The sequence below is a fragment of the Hemicordylus capensis genome, chromosome 3 (genome assembly GCF_027244095.1).
Source record: "Hemicordylus capensis ecotype Gifberg chromosome 3, rHemCap1.1.pri, whole genome shotgun sequence".
Classification (NCBI taxonomy): Eukaryota; Metazoa; Chordata; class Lepidosauria; order Squamata; family Cordylidae; genus Hemicordylus; species Hemicordylus capensis.
Genome location: NC_069659.1, coordinates 89,680,748 through 89,697,037, shown reverse-complemented (window position 1 = coordinate 89,697,037; position 16,290 = coordinate 89,680,748). Strand labels below are relative to the sequence as shown.

The 16,290-nt window shown below is 40.3% G+C and overlaps 1 protein-coding gene across 1 annotated transcript in view; it reads right to left on the bottom strand.

Moving 5' to 3' along the window:
* Window positions 1-1,078: 1,078 nt before the first annotated feature.
* The window catches only part of CLIC6 (chloride intracellular channel 6), a 38,932-nt gene continuing 23,720 nt past the window's right edge, over window positions 1,079-16,290 (bottom strand). The window contains exons 3-6 of the mRNA XM_053304223.1: window positions 11,119-11,244; window positions 10,776-10,882; window positions 5,037-5,218; window positions 1,079-4,165 (exon numbers count right to left, since the gene is read on the bottom strand). Of these exons, the coding sequence (XP_053160198.1) occupies window positions 4,004-4,165; window positions 5,037-5,218; window positions 10,776-10,882; window positions 11,119-11,244 (577 nt within the window). The 3' untranslated portion in view covers window positions 1,079-4,003. The remainder of the gene's footprint in view (window positions 4,166-5,036; window positions 5,219-10,775; window positions 10,883-11,118; window positions 11,245-16,290) is intronic.

Sequence of the window (16,290 nt, the reverse complement as noted above, 5' to 3'; positions counted from 1 at the left end):
GCACCACTAGAGCCAGTGATTACAAATTCAGGGAAGGCCCATTTAAACTACAGAGCCTTCCCCAGGACAGAGGAAGGGCTAGTCTCAACCGAGGAAGGGCTAGTCTCAACCAGGGCAGATTAGCCCTTCCCCTGGCAGTCAGTTCCAAGCCCTCTTACCTTGTTGTGCCCAGTTCTCTTGTGCAGAACTATCTGAAGTTCCGATCCACTTTACTGCCATGCTTCCAGTGAAGCTGTCCAAGGTCTGTGTTCCTCCCAGATCCCCTACTAACATCAAGATCCCTGACTTGAGGGAGGCAGCCATGGAGCCTTCCATGGAACAGACAGTTGTGCTCCTGATTATTTCATCAGGAGCACAAGGGAGTCCGAATGCAAGCTCAAGCTCCAACTCTTTGCTCCAATTCCAATCATTTCCCAAAGCCCTTGCACCTTGCCCTCCACTCCTTTCCTTTCTCACTTACCTGATGGCAGTGGCTGCAGCAAGAGAAAGCTTGCTAAAGGACTCTCCAGGGATAGACTATTTCACCTTCAGTTTGTTGCTGCTGCTAGGCCATTGCCCGAGTTTAAATGGGCCAATGATGATGACTGGAGATACTGATCTCACACAGTTGGGTTAGTTACAGGACGTTAATGCTGTTATCTTCATTCATTAAGGTAGCTGTTAACTCTTTTTGGAGCCAAGTATTATCAAACCTACTACACTCTCTTTAAAAACTCACATGGAAGTAATAAAGTTAACATTATAATCTTCTCTTCAATATCACATCATGGAATAACCTTAATGTTAAATTTTGATTATTTTCTGTTCACTTGAAGAAAAAAAATAGATGAGGTCTTTGCCTACATATACAAGTAGAGCAAAAACAAACAGTTTCCTATTTTAAAAAAATACCAGGGCACACTCCAGCCAAATTCCATTGATTCCAATAGGGAAACATTATGCAAAATGCCTAATTTCCAATGAACTCAATGGGACGTCAAATGCTTAAATTTGCCTGAATTGTGCTTCAGATGTTCCATCTTTTTCTCATAATGTAGCTTAGTATCTAGACACACTAAAATAAGCAGAGGACAACATATTTAAGTCAAAATTTATGTATTTTTTGTTCAAATTTGTAAGGCATATTAAATTACTACAGTGATTTATAGGTTGTTTAAATGCATGTGTACATCAAAAAATGGAGTGTAACTGGTAGCGATTCTTGTTTCATGAATGCTAAACAATCAAACCAAACATTTAATATTGTGGAGTAAGTTAAGATAAACAAGTCATCTCTCTATGGATAAAAACAAAATCAGCATATAATTGTGTTAAAATTAATCACAAAGAATGTGAAGCAAAATGTACAAAGTATATTCTCATGATTATACAGTGCAGTCAACCTTAAAAGTAGAAAATTAAATCTGTAGTAAAACTGGTAAGAAAAGTAGACATCTTGATATGAAATAGATTTTCTATTCTAAAATACATTCAGTTTAGCAAATATACATTTCAGTCAATCATATTGAATACATCTTTTCTATACTGAGAAACTGATAGCTATTACATTAACAAAGGAGAGGATTCCTAGTAGCCACAGTACTTGGTATCTAAGTTTTGATAGCTGATATAGAACTTTTACAGGGAAGATGCAAGTTGAAGTTCAATTTGTATACAGTACTTCATTTCTTTCTCAATGACACCCAAAGAAGTTTACAACAGCAAATCAAAAAACAAGAAACCATCAAAGAAAATGGTTTTCCTTTCCACTATACATTGAACATAAACTTTTAGGGCTCTACAGCACAAATGTTATATTTGCTGCTAGTTGATTCATATTTTTTCAAGGTCCTCCAAATAAATCCTGTTCCAAAAATTTTAGGAAAGGGCCTCCTCTTCCTCAGATCTGAACCACATTTATAGAGCTATAAAACAATGGGTAAGCAGTAGCAATTTCAGTAGCCAGAGAAGATGTTTTTCATTTAGGTCTAGTTTACTTATCCATGTACACCACTTGATGACTGTCACATCTATGAACGAGGCTCATTTGGATAGAACTTTCAATAGCACTGGCTTTTCAATTCATTCATATTCAGCTGTGAGTCTTCAAGTGTCAAGTAACCAAGACATATGCATACATGTGTGAATCAGCCTTAAGGTTCTGATCCTTCAGGTGCCCTCTAATGAAACACATAATTTGAAAACTTCATGTCTTGGAGCACCATGGTGGGATTCCTCAGTCCTATAGAGGTAAATGTGACACAGGCGCACAGAATATAGAACTTGCCCATAATTTTGCAGCTGAAAGGTAAACTTCTTGAAGAATGGAATTTGTTTGAAATACAGATCGACCCACCACTTTCATTTCCCTCTACCTAACAAAACTTGTTAGGTTTTCATTATTTATGCACAGACAGTTTTGTTTTGTTTTTTTGGTTACAGACACAACTTAAAAGAAAAATGAGCTCATTTCTTCTAAAATAAAAAAATAAAGAGATGACTTCAGTCAGTGAACAAATTTGGCAATAACTCTGAAGTAAAAACAAGAAAATTGTGAGAAACAAAGATCTGTCATCCCAGTCCACAGGATTTATGGCAAAGTAACTTCCAGGATACAGGCATAGGGAAATGGGTTAAGGGTTCGGCCCCTGAGTCTGCTGGAGTGTCACAGGCAATCTCTGGAATATTTGCAGTAGTAAGTCCTTCTGAGCATACACAGTTTGGCTTTCCTCACTATTGTGTAACCACCACCATAGCCCCCCAGCATCTGGAATTTGGAGCAGCAGCTTTTAGACAGGGACCTTGGTTTGTAGGGTGGTGTGTGTGTGTGTGTGTGTGTGTGTGTGTGTGTGTGTGTGTGTGTGTGTTTTAAAGGAAGGAAGGAAGGAAGGAAGAAACCACTGTATTGTAATATTGCCAGTGTCACATGTTGTGATATTGTATGTCCCATCCTGAGTACTTAGGAACCGATTCTACAAATCTTTGGGCCACTTCACACAATACATGAACAGGAGTTTGTAGCATGCCATCTATATGGTTTGAAGCAGGGATACATGTCTAGGGACACATGGTAACGCAGGTTCATGAGCCAGAGCTCGCTGAGACTGAAAGGAAGGCATGTGGTAGATCCACTGCAAACACCTGCTTTTTGCCTCATGTGAACCACATCATGTGAGCTAGATATATCTATGGAAAAGGCTTTCTGCATGAACAACTGTAGCAGGTGCACAAACGCTGATGAAGTCAAACAGACATTTATGGTAACACCATGATGACATAATAATAGAACATGCATTACATCATTCAGATTCCTGTGCAACAGCTATTCATAGAAATGGCAATTGCAGCAGCAAGTGCACAGCCTCCACTGCATTTATGGTACTCTGCATCTGAACAAGTATTCTTTACCATTTATTTTCAGTCTAAAAACTGATATTATTAAGTAATCTAGATTCTGTTATTGCAGCAAATGTTCAAGTTTTGATCCATTGCCTAAACATATAAGACATTTGTGTGTGCATATGCACATATCTGGAAGTGGATATATACACAAATATGGTGACTGACATGATGAGAAAAAATTACTCAAGGTTTTCAATTGAAAATAAAATTAATTTCATTGGTCCACATACTGTGCAAGGCAATGTGCATGTTATAAGCACGCAGTTGTGCAACTGTGCTCTTTTACAAGTGAAATAATTGTGCAGAACATATTTACACAAGAGCATATTTACACTGGAAAAATGAGACTGCTCATAAATGCATTTTGCACAATTCTTATGGTTGCACAAGAATGTAGTTTTGCAACTGCGGGCAGTATGTAGGCCAATGAGACTACTTTGAACAATTTTCCTCATCATGACAGCCACTATTCTTAAATTAGATTTAAAAAAAAAAATATGTCAGGAGAATTGGCCAGCATTAGAACTTAAAACCATGCTGCTTGAGTGGACAATTTTTTCTTGAGTTTTTTTCTTTTTCATCAAAATGCACTGAAGAAATACAGACGTAGAACATCTTTGATTCATTTCATTCTTTTCGCAACATCCAAATAGGCAAACTCTATTTCCCGATCTGCCGGACAAGTGTTTGTGAACTCATCTCTAGCATAAGCATTGTTCAAATATCTCCAGATTCCAGTCATTTCAGATGGAAACTCAAAATTTCTATATTTCTTTGCCACAATCTTAAAAAAGAAAAGATAAAGGAAGACACCATTAGGCACATGGCATTAGAAATCAAAAGAATATTTATTTCTCTATTTTAACAAATTGCTGAAAGAAAGAAGAGTGCAAGAACATGTATATGATGGGGAATTATGTTGGCACTGACAAATTGTTTAGATTAAATATTTGGAAGGAATAGACATTTAGAAGAAAAGAGGAAATAGAAAATAGTGGTGTGCATGGAACTGTGCCTCTGCAGTCCGGCGCCAGGGTAGTGGTGGTCCTTTAAGGGCGGGGGGATGCACTTCCTCCCTTCTGATGCTTTCCCCCCGCTGGTGGTCCTTTAAAAACAAACAAACCTTCTTGGGGCATCAGCGTACCTCCGTGCCGCCCCTGCCCCTGTTTTCAGCCAGAAGTGGCCGGAAGTACCACAACCACACACCCTGGCGCCAAACCTTTGAACTGCGCCACATTCAGACTGGTTCGGAGGCCTCTACATTGGCCTCCGGCCCAGTTCATGCACACCCCTAATAGGAAATTCTTCCTTTATGACACATCTCATTTTCATTAAATATTTTGAGCATAAGGGATGGGACAGGACAAATATTTTAAATATATTAAAATATTTCTAAATAAATAAATAAATAAATAAATAAATAAATAAATAAATAAATAAATAAAGCAAGCTTATATAGCAACTATGGATTTAATCTGGACAGAAAATAAAGATGTCTGGAATCTCTCTGACAAATTGACAAATGCTACTCATTATCAGTGCTTGAAAAATTTAGTCAGCATACAGCAAGGCATTATCCCTCATTCTACACATTTTATTGCCTTCTAGTGCAGGGGGAGATAAAACCATCAAAGAGGAAAAAGAAAAACCCAGACCTTGATGATATGGAGTTTTGGCAAAAGATTACAATCTGCTAATGTGAGTTCATCACCATCCAGAAATTTCCTTGTGGAAACAGCAAGTTCTTCTGTGCTATAGGCATCAATTTCTTCAGGCAAGGGGGTATTTAAGTAGTTGTTCAGTTTCCTTAGAGCCTTAAGCAAAGTTTTTTCCAAATCTAAAACCAATAAGAAGAAATGGATTATTTAAAGTCATATGTTAAAAACAAATGAGAAATCAGTCATTTTCAAGAAGTAGACTCATTTATATCACAGTGAACTCTTCTACAGTGTCACTCATATACAAAGTTATTTGTTAAAAGTATATTCTGTGTTTGCTAACAAAATATATAATATAATTATTGACTGAATTATAAAATAGAATGAAACTCAAAAACTCATTAAGACAGACACAAAAAACCATTTTTGTTTCTGTCTTAATGAGTTTTTGAAGTTTCACTGTATTTTATAATTCAGTCAATAACTGTATAGAATTACTTATTCAGAAGTGGGCATGATTACTGCCCACAAATGTATAATTCTCAGAGATTTGTTTAATTCCTTAAAACAAAGCACAACTTTCTAAAGCCATTCCATAGAGAATTAGAAAGGTATAGCTGGCACCCATACATGTGTCAGGGCAACAGAGTTACACCAGAACAATCCAATAGAATCAAACACAGAGATTTGTATCACTCACCCCCATGTGATAAGTGACATTGAGACCATTTACTGGATGGGGGAGACATGTGCACTCATGCTGTTCCTCCACACGTTTGAGAGAACTGGCAGATGTGTAATCCAAACCAGCTCAAAATATGCGTCTAATAAAGGAGTTTGGGGTCGGGGAAAATAACCAGATAAGTCCCTGAGGGCTGCACAAACTTCAGGGACATATTTCTGGAAGCAAAAAGGGCTTTTGTGCAGCAGGGGGGAAGAGAAAGTTGTGCTAGGGGACAGTGATGAGGAACCAATTTTCACTCCTCCCCCACAAAGACGGAGGTACTTATTGTGTGGGGTCAAAACTCAGGAGATGAGTTTAATCTGCTTGTTCTGGATGGGGTCACACTTCCCCAGAAGGAACAGGTGCGCAGTCTGGGGGTGCTTCTGGATCCAAGCCTCTCCCTGGTGTCCCAGGTTGAGGTGGTGGCCAGAGGTGCCTTTTATCAGCTTCGGCTGATACGCCAGCTGCATCTGTTTCTTGAGATAAACTACCTCAGGACAGTGGTGCATATGCTGGTAACCTCCAGACTGGATTACTGCAGTGTGCTCTATGTGGGGCTGCCTTTGTATGTAGTCTGGAAACTACAGCTGGTTCAGAATGTGGCAGCCAGGTTGGTCTCTGGGTCATCTCAGAGAAACCATATTACTCCTGTCTTGAAAGAGTTACACTGGCTGCCGATAAGTTTCCTGGCAAAATACAAGGTGCTGGTTATAACCTATAAAGCCCTAAACGGCTTGGGCCCTGGGTATTTAAGAGAACGTCTTTTTCTTCATGAACCCCACCACCTATTGAGATAATCAGGAGACGTCTGTCGGCAGTTGCTACTGGCTCATCTGGTAGCTACTCAGGAACGAGCCTTCTCAGTTGCTGCCCCGATGCTTTGGACCGTGCTTTCTGCTGGAATAAGAGCTTCCCCATCTCTGACAATTTAAAAAAAATCTTTAAGGACATACTTGTTCACCCAGGCTTTTTAATTATAATTAAATACCATTTAATAGTTTTAACTTCGTTTTAAAACATTATTTTAAGGTTTTAATTGTTGTAATGTTTTAACTTTTTGCTGTCATTTATTTTAACCAATGTTTTAATTTCTTTGTTTTCATTTATCTATTTTAACTAATGTTTTACCTTTTCTATTTGTTGTAAACTGCCCAGAGACATACGTTTTGGGTGGTATAAAAATGATAAATAAATTTTAAAAATGATAAATAAAAGTCAAAGCCCCTTTTGCTTCATGCAGCCCTGAGTGACATGTTTCTGGAAGCAAAAAGGATTTTGTGGGGAAGAGAAAATAACTTCTCCACCTTCATGTCTGCATGATGGACTGCAAACAAGCCTTTGCCACAGCTATTCTCCAGCCTCTCTGTGAGTGCACAGCCTCTCCTTCCACCCTTGTATGACTGTGAAACATGAGAACCACTATTCTCATTTATTTAGAAATATTTATTACCACACCTTTTAGTTTCAGAAGCCTCACGAAGCATAAATATATTAGAACTTTGCTTACTCTCCCATTGTTTGCAAGGCAATTTTTTTGCTACCACTTTGTTCCCCCCTCCACCTTCATTCATTCTCTGTTGTTTTCCCTCCCTCCCACTATTTGTCTCTTTCTTACTCAAGTCATTTCAATATTTCCTTCCCTCCTCTTTTTTCAAATTAGAAGAAATCTGGGGCGGTATATAACTATGTGAAATAATAAATAAATAAAATAATGAATGGAGGCAGGGTATCTCCTGCCCTCCATCCCGTGTGGTGCTGATGCAGCTCTGGCACTGACCTGGCCTCCACGTAGGTCAGGGCCAGAGCTGCATCACTGTCCCAGGGGATGTTGGGTGGGCTGCTACTGCTGCTGACTGGGAGGAAGACTTCCAGGTGCCAGCGGCCCGGCGGTACAGTCGATAATCACTTTTTAAATGTAAATAACTCTTCCCCATCCCCCCAGTGCTGCCCTCACCGGCCTTAATTTAAAAAAAAAAAAGTTTAAAATGGCAATCAGAACGTTCCACCTCGGAATGGGGCTGTTCCGTTCTGAGCTCAGAACAGGCACTTCGTTCCAAGGGTGTCCTGTTCTGAGCCCAGAATGTTCTGCACACCTCTGTTAGAGTGGGAAGATCGACATTCAGATCCTCACCCACCACAAAGCTTGCTGGGTGGCCTTGGACCAGTCACTATCTCCTAGCCTAACCTACTCCACAGAATTGCTGAGAGGATAGAAGTGGAGGATGATGTACACTACTCTGAACTTTTCATAAGGAGGGTGGGATACAAATGAAATGAAACAAAGTGTAGGGGTGGCCTGTCCTTTGTATCTGCATGTGTATATAGAACTGTACAGTGACTGACATCCTAACCAAGCGTGAATGCAGTTGTGCAAATGCACTCCCCGCACTCCAAGAGGGCTCTGCAGGATCAGAAACATATTACTGGCCTTCAGGGATGTCTTTCTGAACTTGCAGAGCCCTTGCAGAAGGCAGGGAGTGCTCCAGAGCCTAAAAGCTCCAGCACAACTGCACTCATGCCAGGGGGAGTTGGATGAGGTCGCCTCCCCCTGGCATGAGTGCGGTCAGAATGTCAGCTCGTGTCTTTCTAATCAGTAATTCATATAGCTTTGCAGTGTACTGTTCCGGATTTTAGGTAGCTGTTGATAGGTAAAATATGTGCATTTGCATAAGAAAATGTAACATACAAAATGTCAAAAAACATTAAATTAAAAAAGCAAGAAAAAGAAATGTTCCTCTGTGTGCAGTCATGGACATTTCAACCATGAGGTAACTCATGTATAGAAAAGTGCCCAGTTGGAATTTACTTCATGGCATGGAATTAATACATGCTATTACAGACTAGAGATGTAAAATTTCCAGAAATTTTGAAGTTATGGGGAAACATTTTAAAAAGGGAAAAATGAAAATTTTGGAGAAAATTGAAAAATATGCAATACTGGGGGGGGGGCGCTTTACATATCTACAGTCGCATTGTTCCTTTAAGAGTATTTATTATGTATAATATTAAATTCAGAAGTATAGTTCCTTCAGACAATTAGTCCACATGCAGTAAGTTACTTTTAGATATTGTTTAATTTTTGTTACAAATGGACTGCAATCTGCTGAACTCCAAGCAATCCAGCATCTCTGTAAGCCAGCTCCCCCCCCACCCCGGCTTTTCAACATCAACTTTTTGCCAGTTTCTTATCAACTGTCAAAAACTGTTTAAGAGAAGCAGGCAGTGTTAGTGTTGAAAACAGGGGTGGGGGACTGGTTTGCATACAGTGCAGTGCCCCGCCAGTTGAAGAGTGGTGCAAGCACACTCACTCTATACATCCCCAAACCATGTTCTACGAAGCTCTCAGAGGCTCCATCACTGTGTCAGTGCTGCAGTGATGAGTCTCCCTCCTGTTATTCTATTACTATCAACAGTTTCTGCTTCTTCTGGTCCTTCATTTTTTTCATTTTAATGGTTTATGAAATCTGAATTGCCTGGATTAAGACAAACCTCTCCACCTTTTCACATGTTCATTTATTTCTTGAATTGGTGTATTTCCAAACATGCTGCAGAAGATGGAGGAATCTGAAGCAAGCAAGCAGCTTGGGAGAATAAAGCCCAGGATACCTTTCCTTATATAAATGTATTTGAACACCTTTTCTTAAATATTTTATTCATAATTTTAGAAGAAAATATTTCATAATCCAATTTTTTTCAAGTTGTTTTGGGGGGAAAAGTCATTTGGAAAAGCAATGGGGGGAAACTGGGCTTTTTCCAAGTTTTTCTGGGTCTTCACATCTTTGTTACAGACACACATGGAATACACAAGAAAAAGAATCACAATATTTGCTGCACCCTGTAATTCAAGGGTGATGGCTGAAGGGGTATCAACTGGCTCAGTAATGAGACAAGAAAGTGCTGTGACTCATGAGTTAGTGGATTCAATATATATTAAATGGACCCCTCCTGAATACTGTGCATTTTTCCAGAATAAAAATGAAGAAAAGAAAAAAGATTTCTTGCCTTCAAGAACGAGCTTGTTTAGAGTCACTTTTTTGTTTTGCCAATATTTAGTACTTAGAACAATGGTTTTCACTATTCAGCATGAGGTCCATGGTCTCTGTAGAGCAATAATGGTCCAACACAGACACTTTTGAGTTATGCCGTACAATATATGCTACCAATTTCTGTACTAGCTATTGTAGGGGGGGAAATGTGTCTTACAACAAGATGTACTACTTTATGTAATACCAGTTATGCTAATGATCTTCTAGAATGTCTCATGTCACTGCGAGTCTGTCTGTTTTCTTTTCCTGAACTACTTTCTCAGTGTGGGCAGGGGAGGAACAATTGAAAATCTGAGAGGGTGAGGAAGGTAACTCACTGTATCTGGAACCCAGCAAGATTTGACCCACTAAATGGATGCTTCCCCCAGAAATTATCATTGCTTTCCCCTGCTTTAGGGAGCCAACAGTGCCTATTATACCTGCAATCACTAGTGCACCCTCACATCAGACCTTTTTGTATGCCTAGCAACAAACATGCATCACACTAAGGGAAGAGACATGAGCCCTACACTTGTTATTAAAACTGTGGATGCTGTGCCCGGGTAAAGCCCCTACAGGAGTGCACCAACAAGCCTTACCCCCATGCTGATTCACTCTTAAACTGTCACCCACCCACCCCCATGCATATAGCATTTGCCTAAAGAGATCCTCTCTTGATTAATATTGCTGGCTACCCATAACTCTGGGCCAATAATCACAGGAAGGATCTCTTCCCAAGTACCGTGTTTGTCTCTGAAGACAGACACTATATACATGGAGAGCAGCGGCATGGTTTAATGGCAGGACTTACTCATGCTTGGTTTTAGAGAATTCACAGTTTTAATAATGAGTGAACAGGGCTACAGACTGCCACATTTAACAGTTTTTGAATCAATGGGTAAAGAATGAACACAAACAAAAAGACATGAGCAGCAATAATGGTAATGTCCCTAGCCAACAGTAATGACAAAGTCTATAAATACTTACTTTCATTGGCATCTTTCCTTGTGTTTTTGATATATGCAGAAAATTTAGCAAACACATCATTTCCTGCAGAGTAAGATTCCAGATGGTTTGGTGCAAGTTTGGGATATCTAAAGAATTTAAAACATAAGAATATAATCCTAACCCATTATTTCCAAAGAGTTTACCTAGGAGACTCCTAAAAGGATCTTATCTTTCTGTAAGACTCAGCAGTCAATCATTAACCAGATGTTACATCCTCAATCTTTTCTGTGGAAAGGTCTTAACACTCCTGGTCTAAGAGAACACATGATCTGCACAACATCAAATTTGCTTCTATTGAACCCAGCAGAGTAATGTACAGTACCTTGGGGGTGCTAATTTTTCTTCTAGGAACTCCTCAATTTTATTCACATCTATTTTCACATCACCATCAAAAGTAATAAATGGAGGGTTTGTTCCTGGAGCTAAGTCCTGCAAGTCTGCAGGCTTCCTAAAAAAAAGAAGAAGAAGAAGAAGAAGAAGACTTTTTGAGAAGGAACTGTCCAACTGTTAACATTCTTGTAGTTTTAGTTTATTTATATGCTTTGGTATTAAAAACACTGATAATATAATTGACTAATACACATTACTTAGACATTAGATTTTGTGGGATTGTATCATCAGCCATGGAGCAATTGAGAGGCAAATGTGCTTAAATTCAGTTAAAATCAATGGGCATGCATTCTTGATCTTTTAAGTCCCACTGATTTAAAAACTGCCCTGTCTGCTTCATTTTGAGTTTTAGCCTTGGAGGGCAGTTCCTTCAACCCCAAAGAACCTCACCTTACTGCTTTGTAATGCCAGGTTGGTCCAAAACAAGCCTGAGATCATCCATGCTTTGATCTTGGATGAAGGTGCCAATCTGGTGTGCATTACGGAGACCTGGTTACTCTGTGGTGGAGCAGATGAGAGGATGTGGGCGGGGAGGTGGGGTGGCTGTGGTCTTTAAGAATACTATCTCCCTTACCAGGATCCCTGTCAGGGAGTTGGACTATATTGAATGTGTGTTCCTAAGTCTAGGGACCAAGGATAGATTGGGACTTCTGTTGGTATACCGATCACCCCCTTGTCCAGCAGAGTCCCTAAGTTTGCTGACAGACCTGGTTGATGAGTTGGCATTGGAGTGGACCAGGTTGTTGTTGGTGGGGGACTTCAATTTTGGGTCCGGGTGTCCATTTTGGACACCATTTTGGGACTGGGTGTCAGGGGTGGCTCAGGAGTTCATAGCGGCCATGACGGCTACGGGCCTATCCCAAGTGGTCTCTGGACTGACGCATGATGCAGGTCACACGCCCGACTTGGTCTTCTACTCTGATCAGGGTGGTGTTCCGTGGGTGCGGGACCCTGTTATCTCCCCACTGTTATGGACGGATCATCATCTGGTTAAGATAGGACTTGCAGCCACAACCCACTGCTGCAGGGGTGAAGGACCCATTAGGTTGGTCTGCCCGAGACGGTTATTTGGATCCAATAGGATTCCAAGAAGCCTTGGAAGGGTTTCCAGCTGGCTCTGTGAGAGATTCTGTCGATGCTCTGGTGCAAACATGGAATAATGAACTTACTAGAGTGGTAGACACAATCACACCTAAGCTTCTTTAAAGTCTTCCCCATGGTATTCAGACAAACTGCAGGAGCTGAAGTGGCGAGGTAAACGACTAGAGCGCAAGTGGAGGAAGTCTTGGCATGAATCTGAGATTGCAACACAGAGCTCATTTGAGGATCTATGCTCTGGCAGTGCAGATGGCAGTGCAGTTGGTAAAGAAGCAGTTCTTCTCTGCCCGCATTGCTTCTACAAATTCACGTCCAGCTGAGTTGTCTAGGGTCTTGAAATTTGAATCTGGCTCTGCCTTGAATTTGAATCTGGAACCATCTGTCAATCGCTGTGATATGTTTAACTTTTTTGCAGATAAAATATCTTGTATTCGCGCTGAACTAGACTCCACGGTTACTGCAGAGTCTATCGTAGAGGTGCCCCACAACTCCTCTTGAAGGATTGAATTGGATTATTTTCAGTTTGTGACTTCTGATGATGTGGAACAAACTGCTTCAGACTGTACACCCCACCACTTGCAATCTTGACCCTTGCCCAACTTGGCTTATTTCATCTGATAGTCATATTATCAGAGAGGGTCTGGTAAATATCATAAATGCTTCTCTGAGGGAGAGCAGGATGCCTCCTTGTCTCAAGGAGGCTGTTATTAGACCATATTTGAAGAAACCTGCTTTGTATCCCTCAGTGTTAGCTAATTACAAACCCGTCTCTTAATCTTCCTTCGTTGAGTAAGGTGATTGAGCGAGTGGTTGCTTCTCAGTTCCAGGCAGTTTGGGATGACACATTATTTAGATCCTTTCCAGACTGGCTTTCGGGTGGGCTATGGGGTTGAGACTGTCTTGGCCAGCCTGATGGATGATCTCCAATTGGTGATCGACAGAGGGAGTGTGACTCTGCGGATCCTTTTGAATCTCTAGGTGGCTTTCGATACCATTGACCATGGTATCCTGCTGGGTCACTTGAAGGAGGTGGGATTGGGTGGCACTGTTTTACAATGGTCCTGCTCCTACCTCTCTGGCAGATTCCAGATCGTGTCACTTGGAGGCTATTGCTCTGAAAAGCGAGAGCTGACGTGTGGGGTTCCACAAGTCTCCATACTGTCTTCAATGCTTTTTACCATCTACATGAAACCGCTGGGAGAGATAGTCAGGAAGTTTGGTTGAGGATGCTATCAATATGCTGATGACACCCAGATCTATTTCTCCATACCAACTTCATCAGGAAATGGCATGACCCCCCGCCCCCCAAATGCCTGCCTGGAGAAGATATTGGACTGGATGAAGCTGAATCCAAGCAAGATGGAGGTACTGTATGTAGGGGGTTGGGATCTGAGAGATGGCTTAGATCTGCCTGTTCTTGATGGGGTTACACTTCCCCTAAAATATAAGGTTTGTAGTCTGGGAGTGCTCCTGGATCCCAAACTTTCCCTGGTTTCTCAGGTTGAGGCTGTGGTCAGGAGTGCTTTTTATCAGCTTCGGCTGATACACCAGATATGTCTGCTCTTGGAGATTAGTGAACTTAAAATGGTGGTAAATATGCTGGTAACCTCTAGGCTTGACTACTGTAATGCACTCTATATGGGGCTGCCTTTGTACGCAGTCCGGAAACTACAATTGGTACAGAATGCGGCAGCCAGACTGGTCTCTGGGTTTACCCGAAGGGACCATATAACACCAATTCTAAAAGAACTGCACTGGCTGCCGATAGGTTTCTGAACAAAATACAAATTGCTAGTTATTACCTATAAGGCCCTTAACTGCTGAGGTCCAGGGTATTTAAGAGAGCACCTTCTCTGTCGTGAACCCTGTCGACTATTAAGATCATCTGGAGAAGTCAGACTACGGGTGCCGCAAACTCGTTTGCTGGCAACTTGGGACCGGGCCTTTTCTGCGGCTGCCTCAGGGCTTTGGAACGTGCTCCCTGCTGAAATAAGAGCATCTCCTTCTCTGTTTGCTTTTAAGAGGACCCTGAAGATGCACCTGTTTTCCCAGGCCTTCAACTGAGATTGTATTTTAAATTTTAATGTGTTTTTAACAAGTTTTAATCTATAATTTTTATTTTTATGAATTTTAAATGTGTTATATTGTATGTTTTAATTCTGTACACCACCTAGAGATGTTTATACTAGGCGGTATATAAATTCAATAAATAAATAAATAAATAAATTTTCTGCAGATTGCATCTTGTATTCAAAAAAAAAAAATCAGTTTCTATTTCATGTTCTTGCTACTTTTTTATCTGTTAAAAATAAAAATCCAGACAGTTACAACATTTATTTCAAACACATGTTGCAAAGGGTCATCTGAAAGGTAGCAGTACCTTCCATTATTCACAAAATCTGGCATTTGTTTTTGTCACAGCTAGGGTTGCCAGCTTTTCAAATGGCCAATATAGCTATCCCTTTAACAACAGTTTGAGCTACAGACATTTGCAGGTAATAATGCTTATCTCCAGTCTAGACTGTGAAAAGCTTGACATCAAAGTGCTATCAGTAACAAGAGAGAATTAATAAAAAAAGAGAAATTAGTAACCCAGAGCAGGGTCCCCCCCCCCCCCGACAGCATCTTTAATCACAAGTGATTCTAATTTCAGTTTTCAATCAAAAAGGAAAGCTTTCAGACAAGGCATGGCAAATGCACCTTAATGGCCTGCATATGCCGCTATTATATTCTGGGTTGAACAACAAGGTCTGGATCTGTTCACCCTTGGCTCAACTAACTAGAAGTAAATTGTTTTACAAACAATTAGTGACTATAGAGAACTATTTTTCAGCATTAAAATAAAGGGTTAGTGTCTTGTTAGTACAAGAGCTTAGTGCAAAAATACTGCACTTCCAGTTAACAGCTGTATAATTCAGGTGGAAGTTTGCAAGCGATACACTAACACAACTAACATGGGGAAGGAATGTGTAAATGAAGTCAGAGGAACTACTCATGAGTAATTTATATAATTGCATTTGGGGAATAAAAGACCCGTTAAATCTGGGATATTCATCAAATATATATTTTCAAATAATCTTTGATGCACAGGTTAGATGCAACCCATTATTTATGGCATTATTTTTAATGGCATCATATATGTAATTGTGGGCATTTTCTTCAGTCAGTTAGCTGAATGTCCTTGTCACAAATTTATCTTATTTATTTGTTATTTCTCTGTGTGAACCGCCCTGAGCCATTTTTGGAAGGGCGGTATAGAAATCAAACAAATGAATGAATGAAATACCTGGCATGGATATGAAAAGCTGTTCTTTCATGCTGGTTCTCTTTATGTTGATGTCTCTGTGAGAAGTGTAAACAGGTAAAAACCAAGCACAGAACAGCTCTTTTTATACTGTTGCAAGCCATTTCGATTGAGTTGATTCTCCACATGCTGGACATGTATGTGTATAGCCCCACAGACCCTGCCCATCTTACCTTGTCAAACTTGCTCATGACTGTGTTCTAGAGCTTGAATTAGGTTAGGACTTTCATCTTGCTACTCTGAAGTGCTGCCCCTTCCATTTCTAGTGTTACGCCCAACTGTTAATGAGGATTAATGTCTTAATATAACATGTAGTTTGGCCTGAAACCTTGCCACAGACAATACTGGGGAAAGGAAAACATTAGTTCAGCTCTCTCTAAGGAAATCTGATATCTCTGTGTATGTTCAAATAGATAGGATACGTGAGAAATGGGGACATGGAGACTTCTGAATAGAGAAATTGAATTAGAGATGAGAGAGCAGATCTGTGGCAATGTAAAGAAAGGGAAGACAGAGTGTGGTATGGAATGGAGAGAGGAGAGGCAGAGATAACATAGAGGGTGGTTCAAAAAACCTGTAATGGTTTAAAGAAAGAGAAGAACTGTGGGGTACAGAGAGAAAAAGGTGTTTGATCATGAATGGGTTAAAAAGTAAATACAGTTAACAATGTAACAGAATGTTTTTCTATAATTGACAGAAAGA